This window comes from Lissotriton helveticus, chromosome 6 (assembly GCF_964261635.1).
Source record: "Lissotriton helveticus chromosome 6, aLisHel1.1, whole genome shotgun sequence".
Lineage (NCBI taxonomy): Eukaryota > Metazoa > Chordata > Amphibia > Caudata > Salamandridae > Lissotriton > Lissotriton helveticus.
Window position 1 is genome coordinate 1,950,084,880 of NC_136067.1, and position 23,902 is coordinate 1,950,108,781.

A 23,902-nucleotide genomic window follows, 5' to 3' on the forward strand; every position below is an offset into this window, starting at 1 on the left:
GAGAAGACAAAATGTTAGTCAGCGAGGATTGCTGTCCACCAATTATTCCACTAAGACTAGCTGTGCTTTTATGCCAATTCCAATTGTGTACATTAGTAGAATTATATAAAACAATATTTTTGTATTTCACCAACGCCATCTACAGTTGTAGCAATTAATACTAACAACATTAATTACAAACAAGACAACTGGCTTTGCCAAGGCAGTGGATTTCCTGTGCAGTTTAAAATCGGATTTGAGAAAACTAGCCCATGATTGGCAAATACATGCCATTTAAACTGTACAGTTTTATTGTGACTGGGATGCCAGAGAGAAGAGGTTCTTATAAACATGGGACCAAGTCGATTCAAGATACTGTTATGATACTATCTCTTTATTCCTGGAAGTAAGGCACAATGTAGATAAGGTAAAATATCCTCATAGAGACATCTGAATTTGAAATTTTGATATGACAGATGGATTTTCTTAAGGCATGTAAACTTTTCACTACGCTAGTAGCCATCATGATGACCTCTTTCAGTCAATTAGAGGGACGATGGGACTCATTTGTGTCACAAATAACATTTCACATCAAATTGTATTGACTTCGCTTACATGGAGCTTACTTTATTCTTTGAATTTCCTTTTCTAGGAGGCTCCTCATCAGGCACACCAACCGCTCTAGTCATTCCCGCTTCCCCCTTCATGCAAAAGCTAGGGTACGGAACTGGTGTCAATGTGTACCTGATGAAAAGGTAAGAAGACGAAAATAGCCAGAGTTGTTTGTGCATCGTATGTGCTTAAAGATGGCTTACTGTGAATTGCCTCTGGACTTAAAGGGGTGCCCTGTCCAAGACCACAGTTCTTTTCACCACCCCTTGCAGTTCACTACTTCCTCCTCTCCTCAAATAATGCGTGATAGTGACACAAAGGTACTTGTCAGCTGAATAACTTCAGACCTAACCCTGCCTCAGGTAAATCCTGATGGATATAATTAGGCCTGGCTCCATCACCCATCCCTTAGTCTATGTAGAGTATGATTGGAAGAGCAGCAGCTAGAAGCCAGTCATCACAGCCCTGGAGTGCTATGTCAAACTCAAACAGCTATTTTTTTTCTCAATTCTTCTAAATTGTTTTCTATTTCCTTATTGTGACTCTTGAGGTTTCCATTCCTAATGCATGGTTGAGCCAGTGATAGATCAGGGCGACTGAAAGTGGCAATATATTCCTGGATAAAAGGTGCTCACATTCATTCCTGATTGAGTAGTGAGAAATGAGCACTCAATGGTTCGATGATCCTACTGACCAAATGCCCATTTCTTGGGGCCCTTAAAGTAGCAATAGGCTGATGTAACATTGCCTCTGTAGGATTTAATATATAAGAGGCTACCAGATTGATTGGCATGTGGGTGCTGATTGGTCTCCAGTCAATGAAATCTCGATGGTTGTAGGACCGGAGGCTTAAAAAGAGCATTTATGTACTCATTAAGCTGCTACTCTTTCAAACCTAGAAGCTTTCCTGCTGCAACTTTTATCACCTAAACAAGTGCATTGTCCCTCTGTTCAGGAAGCACTACTCTAGTTAATAATGTGGCGTGTTAGTCTGTCTTCTCCAAAAGAATGAAATAGTTTTTCCTTCCTGGAGTGTGGATGAGAAGATCTGACCATTCTTGACCAAAGATATAGATTTATCCACTGCATACTTCTCACTTTGACAAACCCATCCATGTATCCCAGTGTTTCAATACTGAACATATGAAAAAACGCTGCCTTCTCTCTCTTCCAGATACATAATTGATATAAAGTATGCAATAGTTTATTAAGGTCATTCCATTCATGAAGTACCAACTTTCTAACTGCTTCATGGAACAGAAGACTGAGAGTCAAAGATCTGTGATATTGACCAAGAAGCCCTGTTTTGCATCCTAACAAATGACCCACTATAACTAAACCAAGTTCTTCCAGGGGTGCTATGAAACATCCACCACTTGATTCTTAGTAGCAAACTTTGCATGATCTGGCACTTTGTCAGATAAAGAAATGAGATATTCCTCTCAATACTGGTTTTTTTTGGGTGCCCAGTATTAACTTGGACTTTAGTCCAATCGTGCGGCATCTCAGATGCAAAAGAAAGTTTAACCTGCAATTATTCTGTCTCCCTTTGCCCAGGCACATGCGTGCTGTGCCTCATTTCCAAATCTTCGTTCTGTGGTTTCTGGGCTGTGTGTATTTATCCAGCTCACTTAGTCAACTGCTATGACGTTTGACAAGAAATCTACCTACACCTGAAATTTTAGAAAATCCATTAAGAGCTCTGAGGAGCATAAATATCTCGAGAAACAATGTTGCTGTGTCAGTTGCTCAATGTTTCCTTACATGCTGAGATTGTCTATGTGAAAAGGGCTCGTAGTCCTCTTTGTTTATACATCATGCATTGCTTACCTGACACTGACATCTGTGTCTAGTGGGTTCCTTGTCCGTGTGGCTTAACCTCATTCTAAGTCCTGAGAAGGCCAAGGAAGCTCTTACCCTAAACATCTGAATAGCTCTCACCTAGCTTACAGTTGTCTTTGCAACTAAAAGGATTAGTGCCAAACACCTGCTCTAATTAAAACAGAAGATGTCAAGGAAATAGTTGTAGAAAACTGCAGTTTGATATGGCACATAATAAACGGACAACACTGAAGAACTATGGGAAAGTGATCCTTTAAGGTCCCTCTCAAAGAATAAAGGAAAATGGAATCTCTGAAAAAATATAAACTGTAACCACCTTTAATTACTTGTAACTTGTTTTCTTTTCTTTTAACTCAATTATATAATGCCTGATGATGATTGGTTATGGGAGCATCAAAGCATCACTAGAATAAATCGCAGTTGCGTCTGTCTAATTAACTTAATAAACATAATAAAATGGTGATTTAAAAAGTGGACATCCTCCTTTCTTATTCGGGGAGGTCTGGCAATATCATGTATTTATAAAGATTTAAACAAGGGAGACCAACCTTAGCAGGAAAGTAACTTATTTTCTGGACACTCCCTCTGAGTCCTTTCTATTTCATTAATCGGGTATTATTTTCTTCTTTCAGATCTCCGAAAGGCCTTCTCCATTCACCATGGGCAGTGAAAAAGCTTAATCGAATATGTGATGAAGCCCAAAAACACATTTACCAAAGGAGACTCCATGAAGAAGCTGGAATTCTGAAAAATTTGCAGCATCCCAACATTGTTGGTAAGGGATCAAAATTAAGACGCAGATTATTGTACATCTCCCTCCCTTTTATATATATATATATTCACTGAAAAAACCATAGGTTATAGACCATATATAGTTAGGAATTAGCATTTACAAAACCTTGAAAATTCACTGAAAAAACCATAGGTTATAGACAATATATAGTTAGGAATTAGCATTTAAAAAACCTTATTTTACTCACACAACCATTGAAATTCCATATATAGTTAGTTGCACTAACTATATATCGCGCACCCGCAATCCACTGCTGATGATGTCACATATTACATCATTCATGACATGGTCAGTGACATCACTGATGACATCTCAAATGACATCACGGATGACATCACTGATGACATCTCAAATGACATCACTGATGACCACATCCAGTGACTGTATGTTTCTGTAAAGTTAAAATATGTCTTACATATTGAAGAATGAGTGGATGTATAAGTGTCTGGACGAAGGATTTAGTAGGTGCATGACTGAATGTATGAGTGAGTGATTAAATGTGTCTCACTGAGTGCATGGGTTAGTGACTAAACTGTCTTAATTTGTGCATCATTATGTCTGTTGTTCTGTAAACTGCTGCATGTGTTGATCAGTAGCTATATGAGTAACTATATGGGTTATTGATTGATTGCCCAAGTATTTGCATGGGAGACTGAGTGTGTGTGTGGCTGGCTGGGAGGTGTGTGACTCTGTACAGATCAATGTGTACTTGTATCAATGATTGCATAAGAGAGTAAGTATGTGTTAGTATATGGTTGAAAACGTAAGGTGCTCTATGTTTAACTGTATAGAGTAGAAAATGGAAGTGTGATTGATTCTTTACAGGACTGACTAGGTGTGTGAGTAACTCCATGGATGAGTGGCAGAGTGTGAGTGTCTGTATAGGTGTATGAGTGCATATGATAGTGTTGTAAAGATGAGTGATTGTATGTATGAATGATTGTATGGGTGAATGAGTGAATGTGTGTGTAGACGTAGGAATCAGTGAGTACGTATGTAGTAACTAGTATTGGTGTGTCAATGGTTTCAAAAATTATACTCTGTTTTTAACACTGGGTGAAACAGAGGTTATATTAAAATGTGAGGAGATGCATTGTATTGTCACATGAATGATATCATCAGTGATGTGGTCATTGATGTCAAATGAGATGTAATCAGTGATGTCATCAGTGATGTCATTTGAGATGTCATCAGTGATGTCATCAGTGATGTCACTGACCATGTCATGAATGATGTAATATGTGACATCATCAGCAGTGGATTGCGGGTGCGCGATATATAGTTAGTGCAACTAACTATATATGGAATTTCAATGGTTTTGTGTGAGTAAAATAAGGTTTTTTAAATGCTAATTCCTAACTATATATGTCTATAACCTATGGTTTTTTCAGTGAATTTTCAAGGTTTTGTAAATGCTAATTCCTAACTATATATGGTCTATAACCTATGTTTTTTTCAGTGAATTTCAATGGTTTTTTAATAGCAAATATCATAAGCTGTCGAATGTCAAGTACGTGGTAAGTGAAAAAAATTTCGTGTTTATGCACACTGATCTGCTTTGAATGGTGCCCCCCCCCCTCATTTCTATTAGGAGTACTCTCTCTTTGCACATAGTGAAGGGTAATTAACGCAGGCCTTTGCCCCCGTTGTAATACGTCGTGCCTGCTTCTCTCTCCATTTGATTGATTGTTATCCAAGTATTTACTGTTTTAGAATTGGTTCTCTTTGGTTCATTCTCTATTTACAAACAAACACAGAGTCGCAATACTCTGTTTAGTCTTTGCAGATAACGAAAAATCGTGTAAAAAAAAAAAAGAAAAGGAATCGAGCAAAATCAGTAGGCCACTAATGGGATCTCTTTTTGACCTCGCTAAAATAGAAACATTAGGAACAACCCCTCATGACAAATACAATACTAGTGAAATGAACTGAACTCCACACAATGATGGCTGCAAAACAGCTCGGCTCCGCCACCCACCCCGCCCAAAATAACGATAAAAAGCGGCTGCCATGATTGGTTGCGGAATGGCCACGACGGAGCTACGAAATGGTGCTGCTCTCATGCTAACCCCAGCTTCAGTCTGAAACATCCAGAAACACTGTACACTACCAATTCGATCAGTTCTGGTAGCGCCCCAATGTAACCCGGTAGAGAAGAACTAGCCCTCCCCTCTTTGACTAATGGTTCTTGTTGCCTGTCCCTTCTGTTGTCATTTAACAGAACTATTTAGCCTGCTGAAAGGGGTTGTGTTCCGACCGCTGGTTGGTGGACACATTTTGACTATATTCTGGACCTGCGTTGTCGCGTAATGCGTCATATGACGCGCCGCGTTAGCGCATCCGGAAGTCATCCGGGGCGCGCAGCGCGTAACGTAAGCATAACAAGTCATGTGACTTGTTAATAAAACTTTTCATTGGTTCATTTTACTTTTCTTATTCTAATGATGAAAGGCTTGGTCATATGACCTAAAAATTACGCTTTTTATTACTTCCGAACATTATTTTTTCTTAAATATATGTTATAATGTTCCAGGCTAATGTACTTTCCCGGAAAATTTACAACTGTCCTGCAAGTAAAATATATTCTTTTTTCGAGAAAAAGAGCGTTTCTTCGTCCCATGACGGAGCCGTTGAGCAAAAGAGGGTCGACCTGCTGTCTTAGTCGCCGATACGCCTGAATATGAGATTCTTATCGATCACTTTATGTTGCAGGAATAGAAAACACAACAGCCCTTGACCATTTATCTTTACTACGTTCCTTCGTATTATACCTTTTACCCTTCATGTAATTGGTCTGCTTTATTTCACTTGCCTTTTAATGATTCTAAAACAGTGACTATTATTAAAAACTTTACCAATGTATATACTACTACCATGTTTTCTTTTAAAAACCTTTATTGTGAAAATTTCATTATACAAATACGAGCCTATAACCACGTGGGCCTGCCACAGAGCAAACTGTAATCGTATATGATGAATAGACATTTACACTGTAGAAGAACGTAACGGGCGGGCCATTAGGTTGCAAGAACTAAGGTGTCTAACAGTTACGGAATCGGTGGACGTACATTTTATAATTAAAATACGACAGGGCCAGTTACAATAAAATTATCTAGATATACATTTGCGGGCAAGTACCATGGGTGACGTTAATTCGAACTTTCAACAGTACAGTAATCAATAACACATCAGAACTTAATATCAATAGGGATGTCGAAATATTCAATCAATTCTCGTCCCCGCCCGCCATGTGCTTCAAAACTGCATACGTATCTCGTGATTTCAAGGTTCTGCAACCAGTACACAACAAGGAGTTACGAGTCCCATTTATTCCGGCGCAATTTTGGGCGAGGACGGGCAGGTCCAGGATATAGTCAAAATGTCTCTACCAACCATCGACTATGATGACGTTCATATGCTGTATTTATTAGAGTAACACTCATCTGTCCACATGAAATTAATTTGCCACAATCTAAACATGTCATTTTAATCTTTCCAAAGTTCTTCTAAATATTTGGGACCGTTTCCCTTGCCTCTGAAGCTCTCAGTGCCACTTCTTTGATGAATGTACTAGCAGGTCAGGGGTTCTCCTCCAAATCTCTCTTTTATGCAGCACTATAATTAATTGGTGCCACCTCTCCATATGACGATGCATGGTATAGTTACCACAACTATATTTTTTTTCGGTTCCTCTGGAGAGTTCATCGTGGCAGATGAAGCGTGTAACGTACCGGGCATTTACCTTTTTTTGCATGTACAGGAAAGGAAAAAAAAAATCGAGCGTCCGAGTTCTAAGGTGTCCCAGGGCCATTTTAGTGGACCAGGCCCAAATCCAAAGAACAGCCATCTCACAGGCTAATGGGGCGACCCACGCCGAGTTTCAGCATTGTAGGATGACCATACAAGTACAGCAACTTGCTAGACATCACCTCGGTGCCATCCGGATCTCGGCGCCCCACTGCAGATGAAGTGCCTCTCAACTATGAAACCACCACGGTGACATCCGGATCTTGGCGCGTTGTGCTGCCTTCGGCCTATTCGCACATCGGTCCGCTACTGACGCCATCTCACAGGCTAATGGGGCGACCCACGCCGAGTTTCAGCATTGTAGGATGACCACACCAGTACAGCAACCTACTAGACATCACCTCGGTGCCATCCGGATCTTGGCATCTCAGCGCCTTGTGGTGTCAGTCAGAAAATCTTGTTGCGCTGCCTTTGGCCCCATTCGCACATCGGTCCGCTACTGACGCCATCTCACAGGCCAACGGGGCGCCCCACGCCGACTTTCAACATTGTAGGATGGCCACAGAAGTGCGACAACTTACTAGACACCACCTCGGTGCCATCCGGATCTTGGCGCGTTGTGCTGCCTTCGGCCTATTCGCACATCGGTCCGCTACTGACGCCATCTCACAGGCCAACGGGGCGCCCCACGCCGACTTTCAGCATTGTTGGATGGCCACACCAGTGCGGCAACTTACTAGACACCACCTCGGTGCCATCCGGATCTTGGCGCGTTGTGCTGCCTTCGGCCTATTCGCACATCGGTCCGCTACTGACGCCATCTCACAGGCCAACGGGGCGCCCCACGCCGACTTTCAGCATTGTTGGATGGCCACACCAGTGCGGCAACTTACTAGACACCACCTCGGTGCCATCCGGATCTTAGCGCGTTGTGCTGCCTTCGGCCTATTCGCACATCGGTCCGCTACTGACGCAAACTCACAGGCCAACGGGGCGCCCCACGCCGACTTTCAGCATTGTAGGATGGCCACACCAGTGCGGCAACTTGCTACACACCACCTCGGTGCCATCCGGATCTTGGCATCTCAGCGCCTAGTGGTGTCTTCTATTCCGAAAATATTGTTGCGCTGCCTTCGGCCCCATTCACACATCGGTCCGCTACTGACGCCATCTCACAGGCCAACGGGGCGCCCCACGCCGACTTTCAGCATTGTAGGATGGCCACACCAGTGCGGCAACTTACTAGACACCACCTCGGTGCCATCCGGATCTGGGCGCGTTGTGCTGCCTTCGGCCTATTCGCACATCGGTCCGCTACTGACGCAAACTCACAGGCCAACGTATTTTCTCCGCATTTTATACCCTATGCCGCATAACAGGTCATGTGACTTGTTTATAAAACTTTTCATTGGTTCATTTTACTTTTGGTTTCCTAATGATGGAAGGCTTGATCATATGACCTAAAAACAACACTTTTCATTGGATGAAAACTTTTTTTTTTTCCCAAACGATGAAAGCCCCACCTTGTTTCTGGATGTTTCAGACTAAACTGGCGTCAGCATCAGAGCACCACCATCTCGTAGCTCCGTCGTGGTCATTCCGCGAGCAATCATGGCAGCCGCTCCCTACCAGAAGCCTGCAGGAGTCGGGGCCCCCAAAACTTTTGATGAATTCTCAAGGCGGAGGGGACGCTTTCGAGAATGGGGTCCAAGACCTAGCAGACAAGCGTCCGATTTCCAAGGTGTCCCAGGGCCATTTCAGTGGACCAGGCCCAAAAAGGAAAGAGCCTGCCGCCATTTTGAGAGTCCTGTGACAGCCGCCTATCGCTGCACCGCAAGAGTGGGCGCAACTCAGCTGAATTGCGGCTTTTGACACAGTGGACCAAAAACGGACGGAATGGCAACTGAAACGGTAAAGGGGCGCCCCACTACAACAGATGACACTCCACCTGGAGAGGCCCGTTCACACCGCCTCCCCCGGGGCGCCCCACGCCGTTATTCGGAGCAGCATTGTAGGATACTAAAACCAGTGCGGCAACTTACTGGACATCACCTTGGTGCCATCGTTCTGCTGCCTTGGAACTATTCGCACAACAGTTTGCTACTGATGACCCACCCCCCGCGACGCCCCACGCCGTTATTTGCTGGGTGGCAACTTACTAGACATCACTTTCGTGTCATCTAGATTTCGGCGCGTTCTGCTGCCTTGGAACTATTCGCACAACAGTTTGCTACTGATGACCCACCCCCCGCGACGCCCCACGCCGGAAATCTGGACGTTGTGCTGCCTTGGGACTATTCGCACAGCCGACCGCTACTTCGTTGTTTTTCCCTAAAAATGTTTATATGTTATTACTATTTTTGTTTTCTTGTATATATTTATAAATTATTAAAGTTTTATAATCTTACTACTTTGTCGGAGTGCTATATATTTTTAATGTGACACATAATTGTAAAAACTTTGATGTACAAAGAGTCATCCCTGGAATCTACCGCTTCACGCTCGGTCCCCTCCCCAATCACAATACAGGATGGTTTTCAGATAATAGCAACGCTTCTGCTGTGACGGATCTCATCGAGTGTGGGCCTTGATCTACTATAACTCCTTTGAAGAGGGGTGATTCTTTACAGCTGTGGCCATAAACTACATCTGCAGGGCTAGCTGATAGCCTAGGACCGGCCTGGACAATCGGACACAGAGGAAAAGGAGTGTCAGAGGGTGCGGTAGTGAATAGGGCGAAAGGGAGGTGTCGGGCGGGCACAGGGTGTGATTCTCAGGGAAGAGCAGCGCAGATGGGGGGAGGTTTATTACCCATGCATAAGACAGAGAGCGGGGGTGACCACTGCCTGGGGGAGATGCTTGCGAGGGTGGGGAGCCATGCTAAGGATCGACAGCGTGCACAGAGTGGGTCTGGTCAAGGCATCTAAAATGGCTGCCGTGCACGACAAAAGTGTGGCATTTGAAAAAAGACAAGATGGCGCAGACAATGTTTTTCAACACTTCCTGATTTCCTTCGAATCGAACGTTAACAGACGTTGGGGCATATTACCAAAGTTAAGCGATATTTATCCCTAACGATGCATTGCAAAGATTTTTTTACCGTCAGAAATTATCGCACATAAACCTTGCTATTATCAAGGTTTATCGCAAATACGATAAAAAACGACCGCAATGCATTAATATCGCTGAAAACTCAGCGATATTCATGCATTACCGAGCTAATGCTCTTAGCCATGTTATCCACCTCCCATTGGATAACATGGCTAAGAACTGCTCAGGGCAGCTGTTACTTTTTGGAGATATTCGCGCTTATCTCGAATATTTCCAAAAGTTGATAATAGGAGATAGCGATGTTAGCGACTGTTTCCAGTCGCTAACATCTTGGCATGCCCACTTTGCATGTCATTAGTGATAAATATCACTCACATGCAAAGTGGGGCCCAAGATGGTCGCTATCTCCTACTAGCCGTCGCTAACTGGTGTTAGCAACAGCTAGGTAATACAGATATAATTTTATCTCCGCGAAGCGGAGCGCTGTTACAGATATATATCTTCTTTTTGAACGTTAATTTCTCAAAATGCACTGAAGCACATATATTGAGACCTAGCAAAGGCACATCGGGCTACCAGTCCCTAATATTTTACCAAGTTTCGTGCAAATCCATTCAGCCGTTCGATTATTATTATTTTTTTTTTTTTTTGCCCCGCGGGGCCCTTTTAAAACCTCCACATCAAACCTAGGGGGTCAGCGAGGATCTACTGTGCCCCCTTATGGTCATTTGCCCCTTCGCTTTGGCCTCCTCTTGTCTCTCGATCCTACCGAGAGACAAGATGGCGGCCGCTACGTACTGTTTGGAATGTTTACAGACACCGGAGAGCCAATCAGCTTCGCTTCGCAAAGCTCCGTTGCGCGAAAAGTACGCGTCCTGGGACGCTGCCCGGTCCGCTGTTACAGATATATATCTTTTTTTAAACGTTAATTTCTCAAAATCCACTGGAGCACATATATTGAGACCTACAAAAGGCACATCGGGCTACCAGTCCCTACAATTTTGCCAAGTTTCGTGCAAATCCATTCAGCCGTTCGGGCTAAAAGTGAGGCCAACCGCCCTATGGAAAACTCAATGTTAAAAACACGTTTTGGGACCCCCCTTTTTTCTCGACCCCCCCCTGGACGAAAAACCCCCAATTTTCAGGGGCTGCTCAAACAAAATGTGCCATTTTCCTGAAAATTTCAGCCAATTCCGTCCACAAACGCCAAAGTTATTAGACATAGAATTTTCAAAAAACCCATAGAGAAAAAATCCTAACTATATATACCTACTGGCGACCGCCAGTAGGTTATATATATATATATATATATATATATATATATATATATATATATATATATATATATATATATATATATATATATATATATATATATATATATATATTTTCTACCGACCTAGTCGCGGTTTCTAGTAAGTAGTTATAGTTAGGACCATGTTTCCATAGAAAAACGTAGTCCTATGAACACAACTAGGTTTTTTGTCTAAACTGGTGTCCGATTTCCATGTAAATCAGTCCATCTCCCTTTCTGTATTTTTTCCAAATCCTACATCTCCTGTGGAATGATCACTCCATTCTCTATTTGTAAAGAGTGTTTTCAAACTTTTACTAAGGCAAAACAAAACCTGTTAGAAAGACTATACACCTGTTTGTTAATATTGGTCTTTTAAGGACAGGTTTCATGTCCTCCGAACGGAACGCTGCTCGTTAGATAGTCTCTTGCATTTCATTTTGGTACCAACGGGCAAATAAACCTTTATCAGGTCAGCCAAGAGCTCATTGCACTAGGGGGAAGAAGCGTCTACCTCTTGATTAAAAAAGGTTTCACTTCCAGAACTTTGTAAAGTAGCAACGTGTAAATCTTTTCATACTTTTACTATAATTACAGTCTAGATGAAGATACTAGACCAGATATGAAACACTACTATATAAGGTGTACCACCCAAATTCCTTTGACATGCTCCTGTGTTGCACTCAAACTAGCTGGGAACCATGTCCAATTGTTTCTTCAGTCACTTAAGTTCAAATTGTTTTATCTAATCCTTATTTTTTTTAATTATGTTACTTTTGTTTTCTTGAGACATTTGTGTTCGGGTGTAACTGTAGCAGTAAGTGCCTAAATGTATTGAGAAAGACAGACCTGCATGACTGCTGTGTGAAAAGTTTGTTCCACATAACAGACAAAAATGTTATACTTGCCTCTGAATGGTTTTGAATGTTTTGTTTCTTGTAGAGGGTGGATTGATGACCCTGACAGTTTGTTCCCGAAGAACAAGGGGTCCCTAAGGGGAGGGAAGCAGGCCTGCTCCTTCTACTCTGTGTACCAAAACCTGCGTCAGAGTGCTGGAATGAGCGGGACTGGCACCAAATTTAACCCACAAGCTTGAGGTCTGTGAAGCAAACTCTCTAGGGAGACAAGTAGAGAAAGGCTACTACAGCCCCTGAGCAAGGTGTTTGGGAGGGGGGCCTTCATGTCTGGCATCGTATGTAGAAATTGTGCCCGCTTTGCTGCCTTTGTCGATCAATGGCCCACTCTGAAACCTTCAAAAGGTATGTTCTGGCCAGTATGAACCTATTACAACAGTAGTTGGCTTCTTTAGCCCTGACCGCACCTGTTCAAGCCAACAGGGAGCTGGAAGCCAAACTCTACATGGCCGAACACAAGCATGGGGTAGAACCCACTCAGTCGTAAGGTTGCTCCCTGTCCCATTCAGTCTTCTGGTGAGTCTAGGACAAAGTTGGGAGACCAGTCCAAGCACTAGAACTCTAAGCAAGGCGTGATGCATAACCAACGTTCCTGCCTCTGGTAGAAGTCATATAATCTGTGCTCACTAGGGGCCTATTCTGTGTTTTTTAGATCAGCCTTCAGTGCAAATGAGTTCAAGGTGAAAACCTTGTTGCCTATTTCAGTTTTACCCCTCTTTTCTGTTCAATTTTTTTTCAATGATGAGTTTCTTAATGAAAAACTACAGTGAGCTCCCCAAATGTCCCCCTGCTGAATTCAGAATAATCTAGTTTTCAGAAATACTTAGCTTCATGGGCTCTCCCATAGGTTTCACACTTGTTTCCCTCAAACATTGCAAATATGTAGTAACCGAAAAAAAAATGTAATATTAACCACAATTGAGAAAAATGCAAAATATCTTTATTTTGCGTATTTCTTTAAACCCTGTGCCTACTTTCTTTTCCAAAGCTGGAATGAAGGTAATCTTAGCACAGCAAACGTTTTGGCCATCCAATTTTTTGGGGGCCAACATGGATTTATTGAGCAGCAAATTCTACCCCTTTTGTTTTTTTTTTTTTTTTTTTTTTTTTAGTTTAAAAGACAAAAAAGCAGTGTTGCCTTATTTTGCCCATTTTCTAAGAGCACTTCATGTTACATCACAAATTATAGGTATATTTTGGGAAAGCAAATTTGGCCTGAATGTTATTGTAGGAAAAAGGCATGAAGGCTTTAATGCAAACGACCTGGAATGTCAAACAAGCATTAAAAACGTGATAGGTGTCGCATTTGTTTTTACTGTAAATGGGAATGTTTTTTACCCTTGTGTTATGGAGTTGTATGCATGTGGTGTGTAGTGGAATTATGTGTGTTGTATTGGGATAGTTAGTTGTGGAGCAGTATGAACCATAAGTAAGGAGAGTGAGGAGAAGAGCAGCAGGAGGTACAAGCAAGAAGAGCGAGGAGAAAAGTAGTGTGAGGCACAAGGAAGGAGAGTGGGGAGGAGAACAGCGTGAGGCAATAAGAGGGAGGAGAGACAAACGGCGTGAACCACAAGGATGGCGAGTGAGGAGAAGAGCAGCAGGAGGTACAAGGACGGAAAGTGAGAAGAGCAGCGTGAGGCACAAGGATGAAGAGTGAGGAGGAGAAGAGCAGCGTGAGGCACAAGGATGAAGAGTGAGGAGGAGAAGAGCAGCGTGAGGCACAAGGATGAAGAGTGAGGAGGAGAAGAGCAGCATGAGGCACAAGGATGAAGAGTGATGAGTAGATGAGCCGGAGGTAGAAAGGAGAGTGAGGCAAAGAATCACATGAGGCGCAAGGAAGGAGAGTGAGGAGAGGAGTAGCAGGAGGTACAAGGAAGGATGGCGAGGACAGGAGTAGCAAGAGGTACAAGGAAGGATGGCGAGGACAGGAGTAGCAAGAGGTACAAGGAAGGATGGTGAGGAGAAGAGCACCATGAGGTATCAGGAAGGACATTGAGGAGGAAAAGAGCAGCATGAGGCAAAAGGAAGGAGAGTGATGAGAAGATGAGCCGGAGGTAGAAAGGAGTGAGGCAAAGAATCACATGAGGCGCAAGGAAGGAGAGTGAGGAGAGAAGTAGCAAGAGGAACAAGGAAGGATGGCGAAGACAGGAGTAGCAAGAGGTACAAGGAAGGATGGCGAGGACAAGAGCAGCATGAGGTACAAGGAAGGAGAGTGAGGACAAGAGCAGCAGGAGGTACAAGGAAGGAGAGCGAGGAGAAGAGCTGCAGGAGGCACAAGGAAGGAGAGCGAGGAGAAGAGCTGCAGGAGGCACAAGAAAGGAGAGCGAGGAGAAGAGAAGCAGGAGGCACAAGGAAGGAGAGCGAGGAGAAGAGCAGCAGGAGGCACAAGGAAGGAGAACGAGGAGAACAGCAGGAGGAGCGAGGAGAAGAGCAGCAGGAGGTACAACCGAGGAGAGGAAAACAGCAGTATGAGGCATGAGGAAGGAGAGTGAGGAAAAGAGAAGCGTGAGGCACAGGAAAGGAGAGAGAGAGAACAGCGGCATGAGGAAGGAGAGTGAGAAGAGTAGCTGGAGGCACAAGGAAGGAGAGTGAGGAGGAGAGTAGCTTGGGGCACAAGGAAGGAGATTGAGAAGAGCAGCATGAGGCACAAGGAAGGAAGAGTGAGGAGGAGAGTAGCGTAGGGCACGAGGAGGAGAGTAGCTTGGGGCACAAGGAAGGAGATTGAGGCAGAGAACAGCAGCGTGAGGTGGGGTGGTGTTAATTGTTCACGATAAGAACGAGAATGGCTTAATAATAATGCAGACGAGTGAGTAGTGAAGAAGGCATTGGCATACGAGAAAGAAACTCAGCTGGTGCCAAAATCGAGATGCTAAATGAGGGTAGGGATTATGACACAGTAGGCAGAAGTTAGGAGACGAGGGGGCAACGGAAGAGGAACTGCAAACATACATTGGTGGCCCTGAGGCACACAGTTCTGTTGTTATTGTAGTAATGTCTGTAAATGAATAAACTCGGAAATATACTTAGACTGGGGCAGACCATACAGAAAGACACCTAAATAAAAGTACTTACTATCAGCGAATCAGATAACTAAAAATTAGCTAAGTTATTTTACAAACCCACATTTGTTTTAAAGAATAAGGGTGTGAATACGACAACAGAATGCTGTGGCAGGGGTCTGGAGAGTGGGGTGGTTAATAAAGCAAAACCAAATGAACATTTTAAGGCACAGAAAAACCTTTAAAGTCAAACACAAACAAAGTCCCACAAGTGGAAGAACAAATAAACCGAAATTATGTGTAAATTTCCATAGATTATGATGGGCTGGAAACCGTTTGTTTCTCTTTGGGCATTGCAGTAGCGCCAAGGATAAGGGTGCAGGCTGCCACCTCCCAGCTGCTATCTGGTCTATAATTCAAGATTCCCTATTACCCCTACCACCTCCGTGCGGGGGTGGAGCAGTATATATAGTGCTAACACTTTTAATCGTGGACGCTTAGTTGTGAAAGCTTTAGCAGGGCTGGACATTTTCTCTACATTAAATGCCATCTAGACCCATTAAAGACCACCTTATCCCTGGGAACTGGCTGACTGCGATGGACCATGGCATGCATTACCAAGTCTGGACGTCTATTATTAATAGAGCTAGCGTGGAGAAGTATGCAGGCCGGACTGATCAACCTTACCATTTGGTAAAGTGGAACGGCTTTTCCGGCCTCCATCAATGGACTCTCCTCATTCGACCTTAGGCTTTTTTGATGACGTAGGGCAAGGAAGGGTGGGGGGTAGTGGGGGAAATTAAGACATACATTCCAGCAAAATGTCATAACGATGGATTGGAAAACACAATGACGCTTACTTTTTAAACATGGGTTACTGTAAAGATGGGTGGAAGCTTTAAAACACTATGGAATTTAGGTAACTGATTTGAGATGCGCTATATTAATCCCCTCCATTTTTTTTTTTAAGTCTTGCGGCATATATAAACATAATTTTCCAACCGTAGGCAAGCTCGACCGTGGGCTAACTGTGTTTCTAGTGCACAAGAGCAAATGAAGTTCTGCCCAAGGGTACAGTAAAACCAAAAACAAATGTGTGCACAGCGCAGTGCAACAGATGCCTCTTCCAAATTCAGTTCAGTTCAACAAAGCTTTATTTCGATATAAAATATCTTAAAAAGCACATCACACTTAAAAATACATGTCTTACAGGGAATAATCAGATAAAAAGATTAAAACTAGCAATCATTTTTACAATACAATAATAAAAGGATATTAAACCAAAAATCAGCTTTGGTGAAAGTGTCGGTACAACAAACATTATTAAAATACATTAGTAGAAAAATTATTAAAAGCCTGGGTCCAATGACCTCATTCCTGGGGACTAGCAATGGCAATTCATCGTAAGGCTTTCGATCCTAACAGCCAAGCCCAGCTTAAATATTTGGCCACCCCACATGCTAGCGTAGTATTTGCATCCGCCTGAAGAATTCTAAGGGCGGTTGAATGGTTCCTTGTATCTAACTGTCGACAGACAGGTCTTAACCATTTCATTCTCGGTTTAAAGTAAGCTGGACAGACAAAGAAAAAGTGCGGGATGGTTTCGACTACCCCTGCGCAAAATGGGCAATCAGCAGACGTTTGGTTGGGAGGTTTCCACTTATTTGTACGTTCGTGGACGGGGAGAGTTCCCACTCTAAACTGAATAAAAAGAGCCCTATCTCTAGGTTTCTGAATAAAATCCAGGTAGGGCTCGAGGCGAGGCACTGTCTTGTGCTGGCGAAACTCGTCAGTCAGTCTGCCCTGGTTGGGATCTCTATGAGCTTGATTATCAATCCATGCCCAATATAGTCTCTTAATTGCCGTTTTGGACAACGGGGCCCCTGACTCCCATAGAGAATTAAGGCCAGTGGCCAAAAGAAGTCTTTTGATGTTAACTAACCAGGCGATCTTATAGGATCCCTGGAGATTCATTACTTCCTTTAGGCCATCGGCATAGCTGGATAGCTCTGGGGTACGCCAAAGGCGACCCCAGTAAAGAAGGGGGCGCAAGCCAATTAGATCCTTAATTGAGCGACAGCCCAGATCGCACAGGAGGGGTTTACTAGGGGTTCCCCTGGGAAGTGAAACAAGCTCCCTAAAAAACTTGTTTTCTGCTGTCACAAGTGTATCTACATTATTGAAGCCCCAGAGCTCGGCTCCATATAATGCACAGCCTATTGCTTTTGCAGCATAGATCTCCAGGGCGGGGGCAATAGGTCTAGAGATTGAGGCTCTGTGTCCTCGCCCTATAACACCCATAACCCGCTTAGGGCCATTTTTTCGATGTGCGGCTGCCATTTTAAATTATCCGCAATTCTAATCCCCAGATAGTCAAAGACTTTAACACGCTCCAAGGGCTCCCCATCTAGCGTGAGCATAGAATTGGCCGACCTGCTCGGATTAAAATAAAGGAGCTTTGTTTTGGTGGTGTTGATTACTAGGCCCCTCAAATTGCAGAACAGACAGAACCGATCAAGCCGCTTCTGTAAGCCTGCTGGAGTTTTCGATACCAACAGCGTGTCGTCCGCAAAGAGTAGTGTGGGGACCTTAACACCAGCCAAGACAGGGTCATCGGCGTTCATTTCTGATTGAAAGGAGACCACCCCATTTACAAACCGCGAAAAAAGGTTTGGGGCCAGGACGCATCCCTGGCGAACACCTCTGTTCACAGGGATTTTATCTGTTTTTTGAGCCTGGGAACGCCACCTAATACGTGCATAGTTACCATCATGCATGCGAGCCAGAAGGCTCAGAATAGGTGGGGGAAACCCCATATCCCGCAAGACCGACCAGAGACGCTCGCGGGGAACCAAGTCAAAGGCGGTCTTCAAGTCTATAAATGCAAGATAAAGGCCGCCCATGCCAATGGTTACAACCTTCCAGTGCAGTAGTACCAGCCTAAAAGCCTGGTCAATTGTGCTCGTACAGGGCCTGAACCCCGCCTGGTATTGCGATATGATGTTATTCTCTTCCGCCCACAGAAGGATCCTCTCCAGTAGAACCCTACCAACCACCTTCTGACCAGCGTCAATAAGACTTTTTGGGCGGTAGTTGGCAGGGCTCTCCCTGGGCCCCTTCTTATAAATGGGGATCACCTCGGCCCCTTTCCAAGAGATTGGTACTGGTGAGCCCTCTAGGAGTGCATTAATCAGAAGTGCAAAATAGGTGGCCCATTGATCAGCATTGGCTCTGAACAGATCGCCTGGTATTCCATCTTGTCCTGGAGCCTTAGCGGATACAATTTTGTTTATGGCCACCGCCACCTCGTTTTTCTCTGCAGGGTCAAAAGAAACTGATAGACTCAGCATAGATGCCGTTAGGTGACCAGGGTGCCCACTGCTCTCTAAAATCTCGTCCCCTGTATACAGTCTACTAAAATGTTCAAACCACTCCCTGTCAGTGATATGATTGGGAATTTGGTCTGGATCACAACCATTAGATTTCCTTACCAAGGCCCAGAAGAGTTCGCTAGTCTTAGACTGACTGGCTATTTTCAGGCTGGCCCAATGGTTTTCCTCCCATGCATTTTTTGCTTCTGAAATGGCTTGCCTATACTGATGTCTTGCAAAGCGTACCTCAGTAGAATTATGAGTTTTAATAGCAAGCTTTAAGGTGGACTTTTTCCTCTTGCAGTTCTTATTAAACCAATGCTCTACTCGTTTCCTGTTCATGGGATACTTCTTTGGGGCCTGGGTCTCCAGAAAGAGAGCGCCTATCAGGTCGATTGTTTTAGTATAAATTATCTCCACCCCAGGAGATCACACCACATTTGTGCAAGCTACAGAAAGATTGAAGGTCTGATTGCTTATAATCTCCTCCAGGGCACTAATTTTCTGATCATTCAGAGAGAATGTTTGCCATTTAATAAACCTTTTGCAGTTAGATGGGATTATTGCCTTTGTTAGCATCTGAGGTCTAGTACTTATCCTATGCTCCATGTTTTGCAACAGTTCCCGCATGCAAAGTGACAGTGGATTGTGATCGCTATGAATAGATTGAATAATTGACATATCGATCACATATTTCCATAACCTTTTGTCCGCCAAAATATAGTCAATTCTGCTTGGACAGGAGACCCTATTATACGTATTGGCTCCCAAAAAATCCGAGGGCGTACGCCCATTAACAGCTTTTAGACCATGTTCCAACGTTAATGCATTTAATTGTAAGACAATCGGCGACCATTTCTTCACTGGCGGGATCTGCAAAAGCGGTATGCCCCATCTAACATCATCATCCTCTATTCCTACATCATCATTTACTACCAAGGGTTCAAAAGTACAATTAAAATCACCAGCAATCAGAAATATATTGCCAGAGGGGCAGGATGTAAGTATTTCAGACAAAATGGAAATAGTTGGGGATTTTGCCCCCCCCCCCCTTGCAAGCCTCTGACATAAATGTTAAAAAGTTCCAAAATAACAGTGTCCTTGGAGTCCTTAATAGTCAGTCTCAAGAGATCCGGTGAAACATTCGGATGATGGACAATTTTGCAGTTAAGTGCAGCTTTAACCCATATTATCAACCCACCAGATGGACGGCCGCGCCCAGAAGAGATAGCTGGAACATGAAAACAACAAAAACCGGGCTTATACAATGGCTCAAGACTCCATGTTTCCTGGAATATACACAAATCATAATAGTCAATAAAGATATTCCAGTCCGGTAGGGATACGTTTTTGCTCAAGCACGCTATATTCCACGAGACGATTTTGAGGTTCCTAGAGGAATCACTACAGGAGATCGTCCCATCGCTTGGGGGAGTGAGGCCTAAATCATTATCAGACTTAACCCCCTGTCTGGTTGGGGCTGAAGCTGGTAGTTCCGGGGCTGAAGGCTGACGAGGCCTAGAGAGACTAATACAGCTAGTTCTTATTGGGGCAATTGGAAGAGAGGGAGCCCTTGCTTGTGCTTGAAGTCAATCAACAGACTCTAGACCATTAAACCGGTTGTGACAGAAGGTTAGGGTCAGAGTTGACAAGGGCTCGAGCCGACCCCCAGTGGATGGTCTCCTCCTATTCCGCTGTAATAATGTCCAGCCATCACCTGTAGGGGAGGTGTAACCCGGGGGATAAAAATAGGACAGAGGGAGGGAAACAATGGAAACACAAGAGATAAATTGTTTCCAGCTACAGATGTGTCTCACTGTCCTGGGATCTTTGAAGTTAACTAGGACACAGTCCCCCCTAATATCCTTGACCGAGGGACCCACCCAGGAAACCCTTTGCACCATAAGTATTTTACTTGAGATGTACTCCGGTAAAGGTCTATATTTGTTTAGCCAGTCGATCACCTTGTTCCTTAGGGACGAGAAAGATTCTTGCTCGTCCTTCCTCAGAGCCGGGACCCCAGCCAAAACTACCAGACATGGGCTTACTTCTGGTGGTAGGTCGATGTTAATCCCCCCCCACCACCAACAGTCCCCTTAGGAACCCCATCACCCTCCTACGATTGTGCTATAGTACTTAGGCTTGATGTAGCGGCTATGCTTGGTGCTGGTGCCTTTACTATAGTAGCAGTTGCAGCCTGTTTCACTGGCGGAGTTGTTAAAACAGCTGCATTCCCCCCCTGATCGCATATCATTTGGGGGAGCTGCAGCCCTAGCAGTGACCACCTTTTCCAGGCAATCGGCAATTCCCAATGACATGGACTCAATCTTACTTAGCTTTTGTTCAATTCTAGATAGCCTGTCTTCTAATGGACGAAGAAGGAGATTGAATAGATCGCCTATCTTGACCAGTAGGGGATCTTCCATTGCCACCCCACTGTCTAGGCTTCCTAGCCCCACCCTCAGCCTGGGATACCACCCCCAGTGGAACTTCTCTTTGTGTATGTACAATTGCCTGGGTGGTCGTTGACGCCTGCCCCATTTCAGCCATTAGGGTTCCCTTGCGTTTGGGCAGCTTCTCCTTTTTACCTTTCGAGGCAATGGCCAGCCCCTGCTTGTACTTTGGGATAGCCCCTTGACGTCTTTCACGAAGTTGCCTGGTACTATGCTCCCTAGGAGGACTACCTTCACCCAATGCTTTGGGAGAAGGTAGCAATAGCAGATCAGAGGCCGTAGACTGATTTCCTATGGAGGAATTGTCCAGGTCACAGACTGCCAAGCTAGCAGATGGAGATTCAGGGATCACAGGTGCACCAATAATACATGATGGGGCATGATGGTCTGGAGACCTAGCATTAGCAATATGCCCCACAGATGATCTCCTAGAAAGTGCCAAGTCCTGGGAGACCCGCCTCTCCATCAGTGTGATACTCTGATCAATCGCAGTATTAACCTTGGTAATAAACTTATCCATGGATCCAATTAGGTTAGCATTTGGCGCCTTAGGCCTACTATCCTTGTGAGCCATTGCAGTAAAATCGAGGAGGTTAAATAAATATAAGACTTACAATGGAGTCCTCGGGGTTAAGGATGAAAGGGGGGTGGCCCGTCCCGTCCTTTTCCGATCTTGAACGGGCTTAAACGGGCCCGGGCTTTGCCCGGTTCGTCCCGCGCGCGTCCCGTGATGCGCGTTGCTGATGGCGCTTTTGAGCACCTGTGGAGGGCGTGTCGGAAAGGTGTCTCCCAGCCCAGATGGATTATGGGCGTTTGAGTTCTGCCTTCCTCTCTGTCCGCAAGGTCCCCCGCAGCGAGCGTTTCCCGCAAAGCGGGAAACGAGAGAAGTGATGAGTAGATGCAGCAATAAGGTAGGGGAGCGTAAATCTTTGCTGTATCGTGGCCCCCATAGCTCTGTCAGTCCGTTTGCCGCTCTGTTAGTTTCCCACGATGCACGTTGCTGATGGCGCTTTTGAGCACCTGTGGAGGGCGTGATGGAAAGGTGTCTCCCAGCCCTGATGGATTATGGGCGTTCGAGTTCTGCCTTCCTCTCTGTTCGCAAGTTCCCCCGCAGCGAGCGTTTCCCGCGAAGCGGGAAACGCGAGAAGTGATCAGGAGATGCAGCAATAAGGTAGGGGAGCGTAAATCTTTGCTGTATCGTGGCCCCCATAGCTCTGTCAGTCCGTTTGCCGCTCTGTTAGTTTCCCTCTTCCAAATTACAAAGCCCGTTCTGGCTGATAATCAAGTGATGCCGGGGAGTGAGGTGGGGTGAAAATAACAGACTATAAAAATGGAAAACAGTGGAACGTGCTTATTTGGTTTGTAAGTAAAAATACACCTTTTATCTTGAGATCTGAGGGACGTCGTGCTAAATTCAGTCCCACTCGCGCCTGCAAATATTTATGGATATGGTTTTCGGATTTGAACAGGAGTTGTTCAAACTACCTGGTGTCCAGCAGCGTGACATTTATCAAACCATCTGTTTCAGTGCAAGGCAAGTGGCCTCTATCTCTCCGTCTCCCCGGAACAGCGCCAAAGAAAATGCAGAGTCTAGATAACAAGCCCTCTGCTGAAAAGGAAGGCGAGGTTGTTTTTGGAGCGGCCTCACACTGAAAAGAAAGAGAAACTGCACCCATGTGAAACGGGCGCCAGAAGATCCTTGACAGCGCGGTGTGCTGTGCTGGAAGTGCTTTGCGACACATTTAAATAATAAATATGGAGGGCAGGGGAATGGGGTTAAAAGAAATAGCAATTAAAACTTACTGCGCACACCCAAGAGGCATACAATATGGCCAGTCTGTAATAAAGACAATCCAAGCGTAGTAACGATTGAAGTAAGAGGTATTTATTACAACCTCATCCAACAGCCATCAGGGATCAACTGACACATTCAGAACCCTCCTTAACAGAACCTAAGACAGACCTGGTTCCATGCTAGAACATCGGGCATGGAACCAAGTCGCATCATCACACAGTCCCCATACAATATCATAATCAGCGTTTTTGTTATATAAGCATTGAGTGATTGGCCTGCAGATGCTAAGCGAACCTGCCCCTCTGTCATTCACAGCAACGGCCTGTGTGTTAGTGTCTTTAACCATTTCGCTCTTGGATGCCATTTAACCACATCTTTTTTCAACTCTTCACAACCTTGAGTGAGGTCAATGAGGCTTGCTGATCCTACGCTACCCTCTAGCAATTTGGGAAGAGGCGGGGTGCATTTTGCATTGGCATCCTTACTAATTGCAAAACAGCTTCAGGCAGCAAAGGGCTAAAACCCAAAGCGCCCAGGCTGCAGTCAGTTACTGAGGTTGTCCATGTCATCTCGGGAGAGTGGCTATACGCAGCACGGGCTGATAAGAAACAAGCCCTGAAAAGCCTGCAACTTCTGGCACATGTGCAGTGACAAGGACTGGTTAATTCGTGCTTGGGTAAGTAGATAATAAATAATCCAAACTTCTTGCCTCTGAGCACTAAGGATGACAACAATTTATAGTTAAGAAGAACGTGATTATAGAGTATATCACAAAGCGGTTTTGACGTCCGAAGAAGCGGGAAAGTGCCTTACTTTTATAAACATCGCTCCCACTAAACGGATTAAATAAACATTAAGCCAAGTGGCTGGAAAGTATTGAAGGAGGATGTATCTGAAAAAAATAAAAACATACGCAGAGAAAATGAAACCAGCAGCACACCTATTTTAGCAGCTGGGGAGTAGTGTGGTGCTCTTGGTGCACCACACTACAGAGAAGTCAATGCACCCTTTACTACCTTAAACTGTTTGTGAGTTGCATGGAGAAGCTGCGG

General features: G+C 44.4%; 1 protein-coding gene across 1 annotated transcript in view; it reads left to right on the plus strand.

The window, feature by feature from the left end:
• PBK (PDZ binding kinase) overlaps positions 1–23,902 on the plus strand; it is a 147,694-nt gene that overhangs the window by 105,758 nt on the left and 18,034 nt on the right. Inside the window, exons 5-6 of the mRNA XM_078649951.1 lie at positions 632–734; positions 3,066–3,208. Of these exons, the coding sequence (XP_078506077.1) occupies positions 632–734; positions 3,066–3,208 (246 nt within the window). The remainder of the gene's footprint in view (positions 1–631; positions 735–3,065; positions 3,209–23,902) is intronic.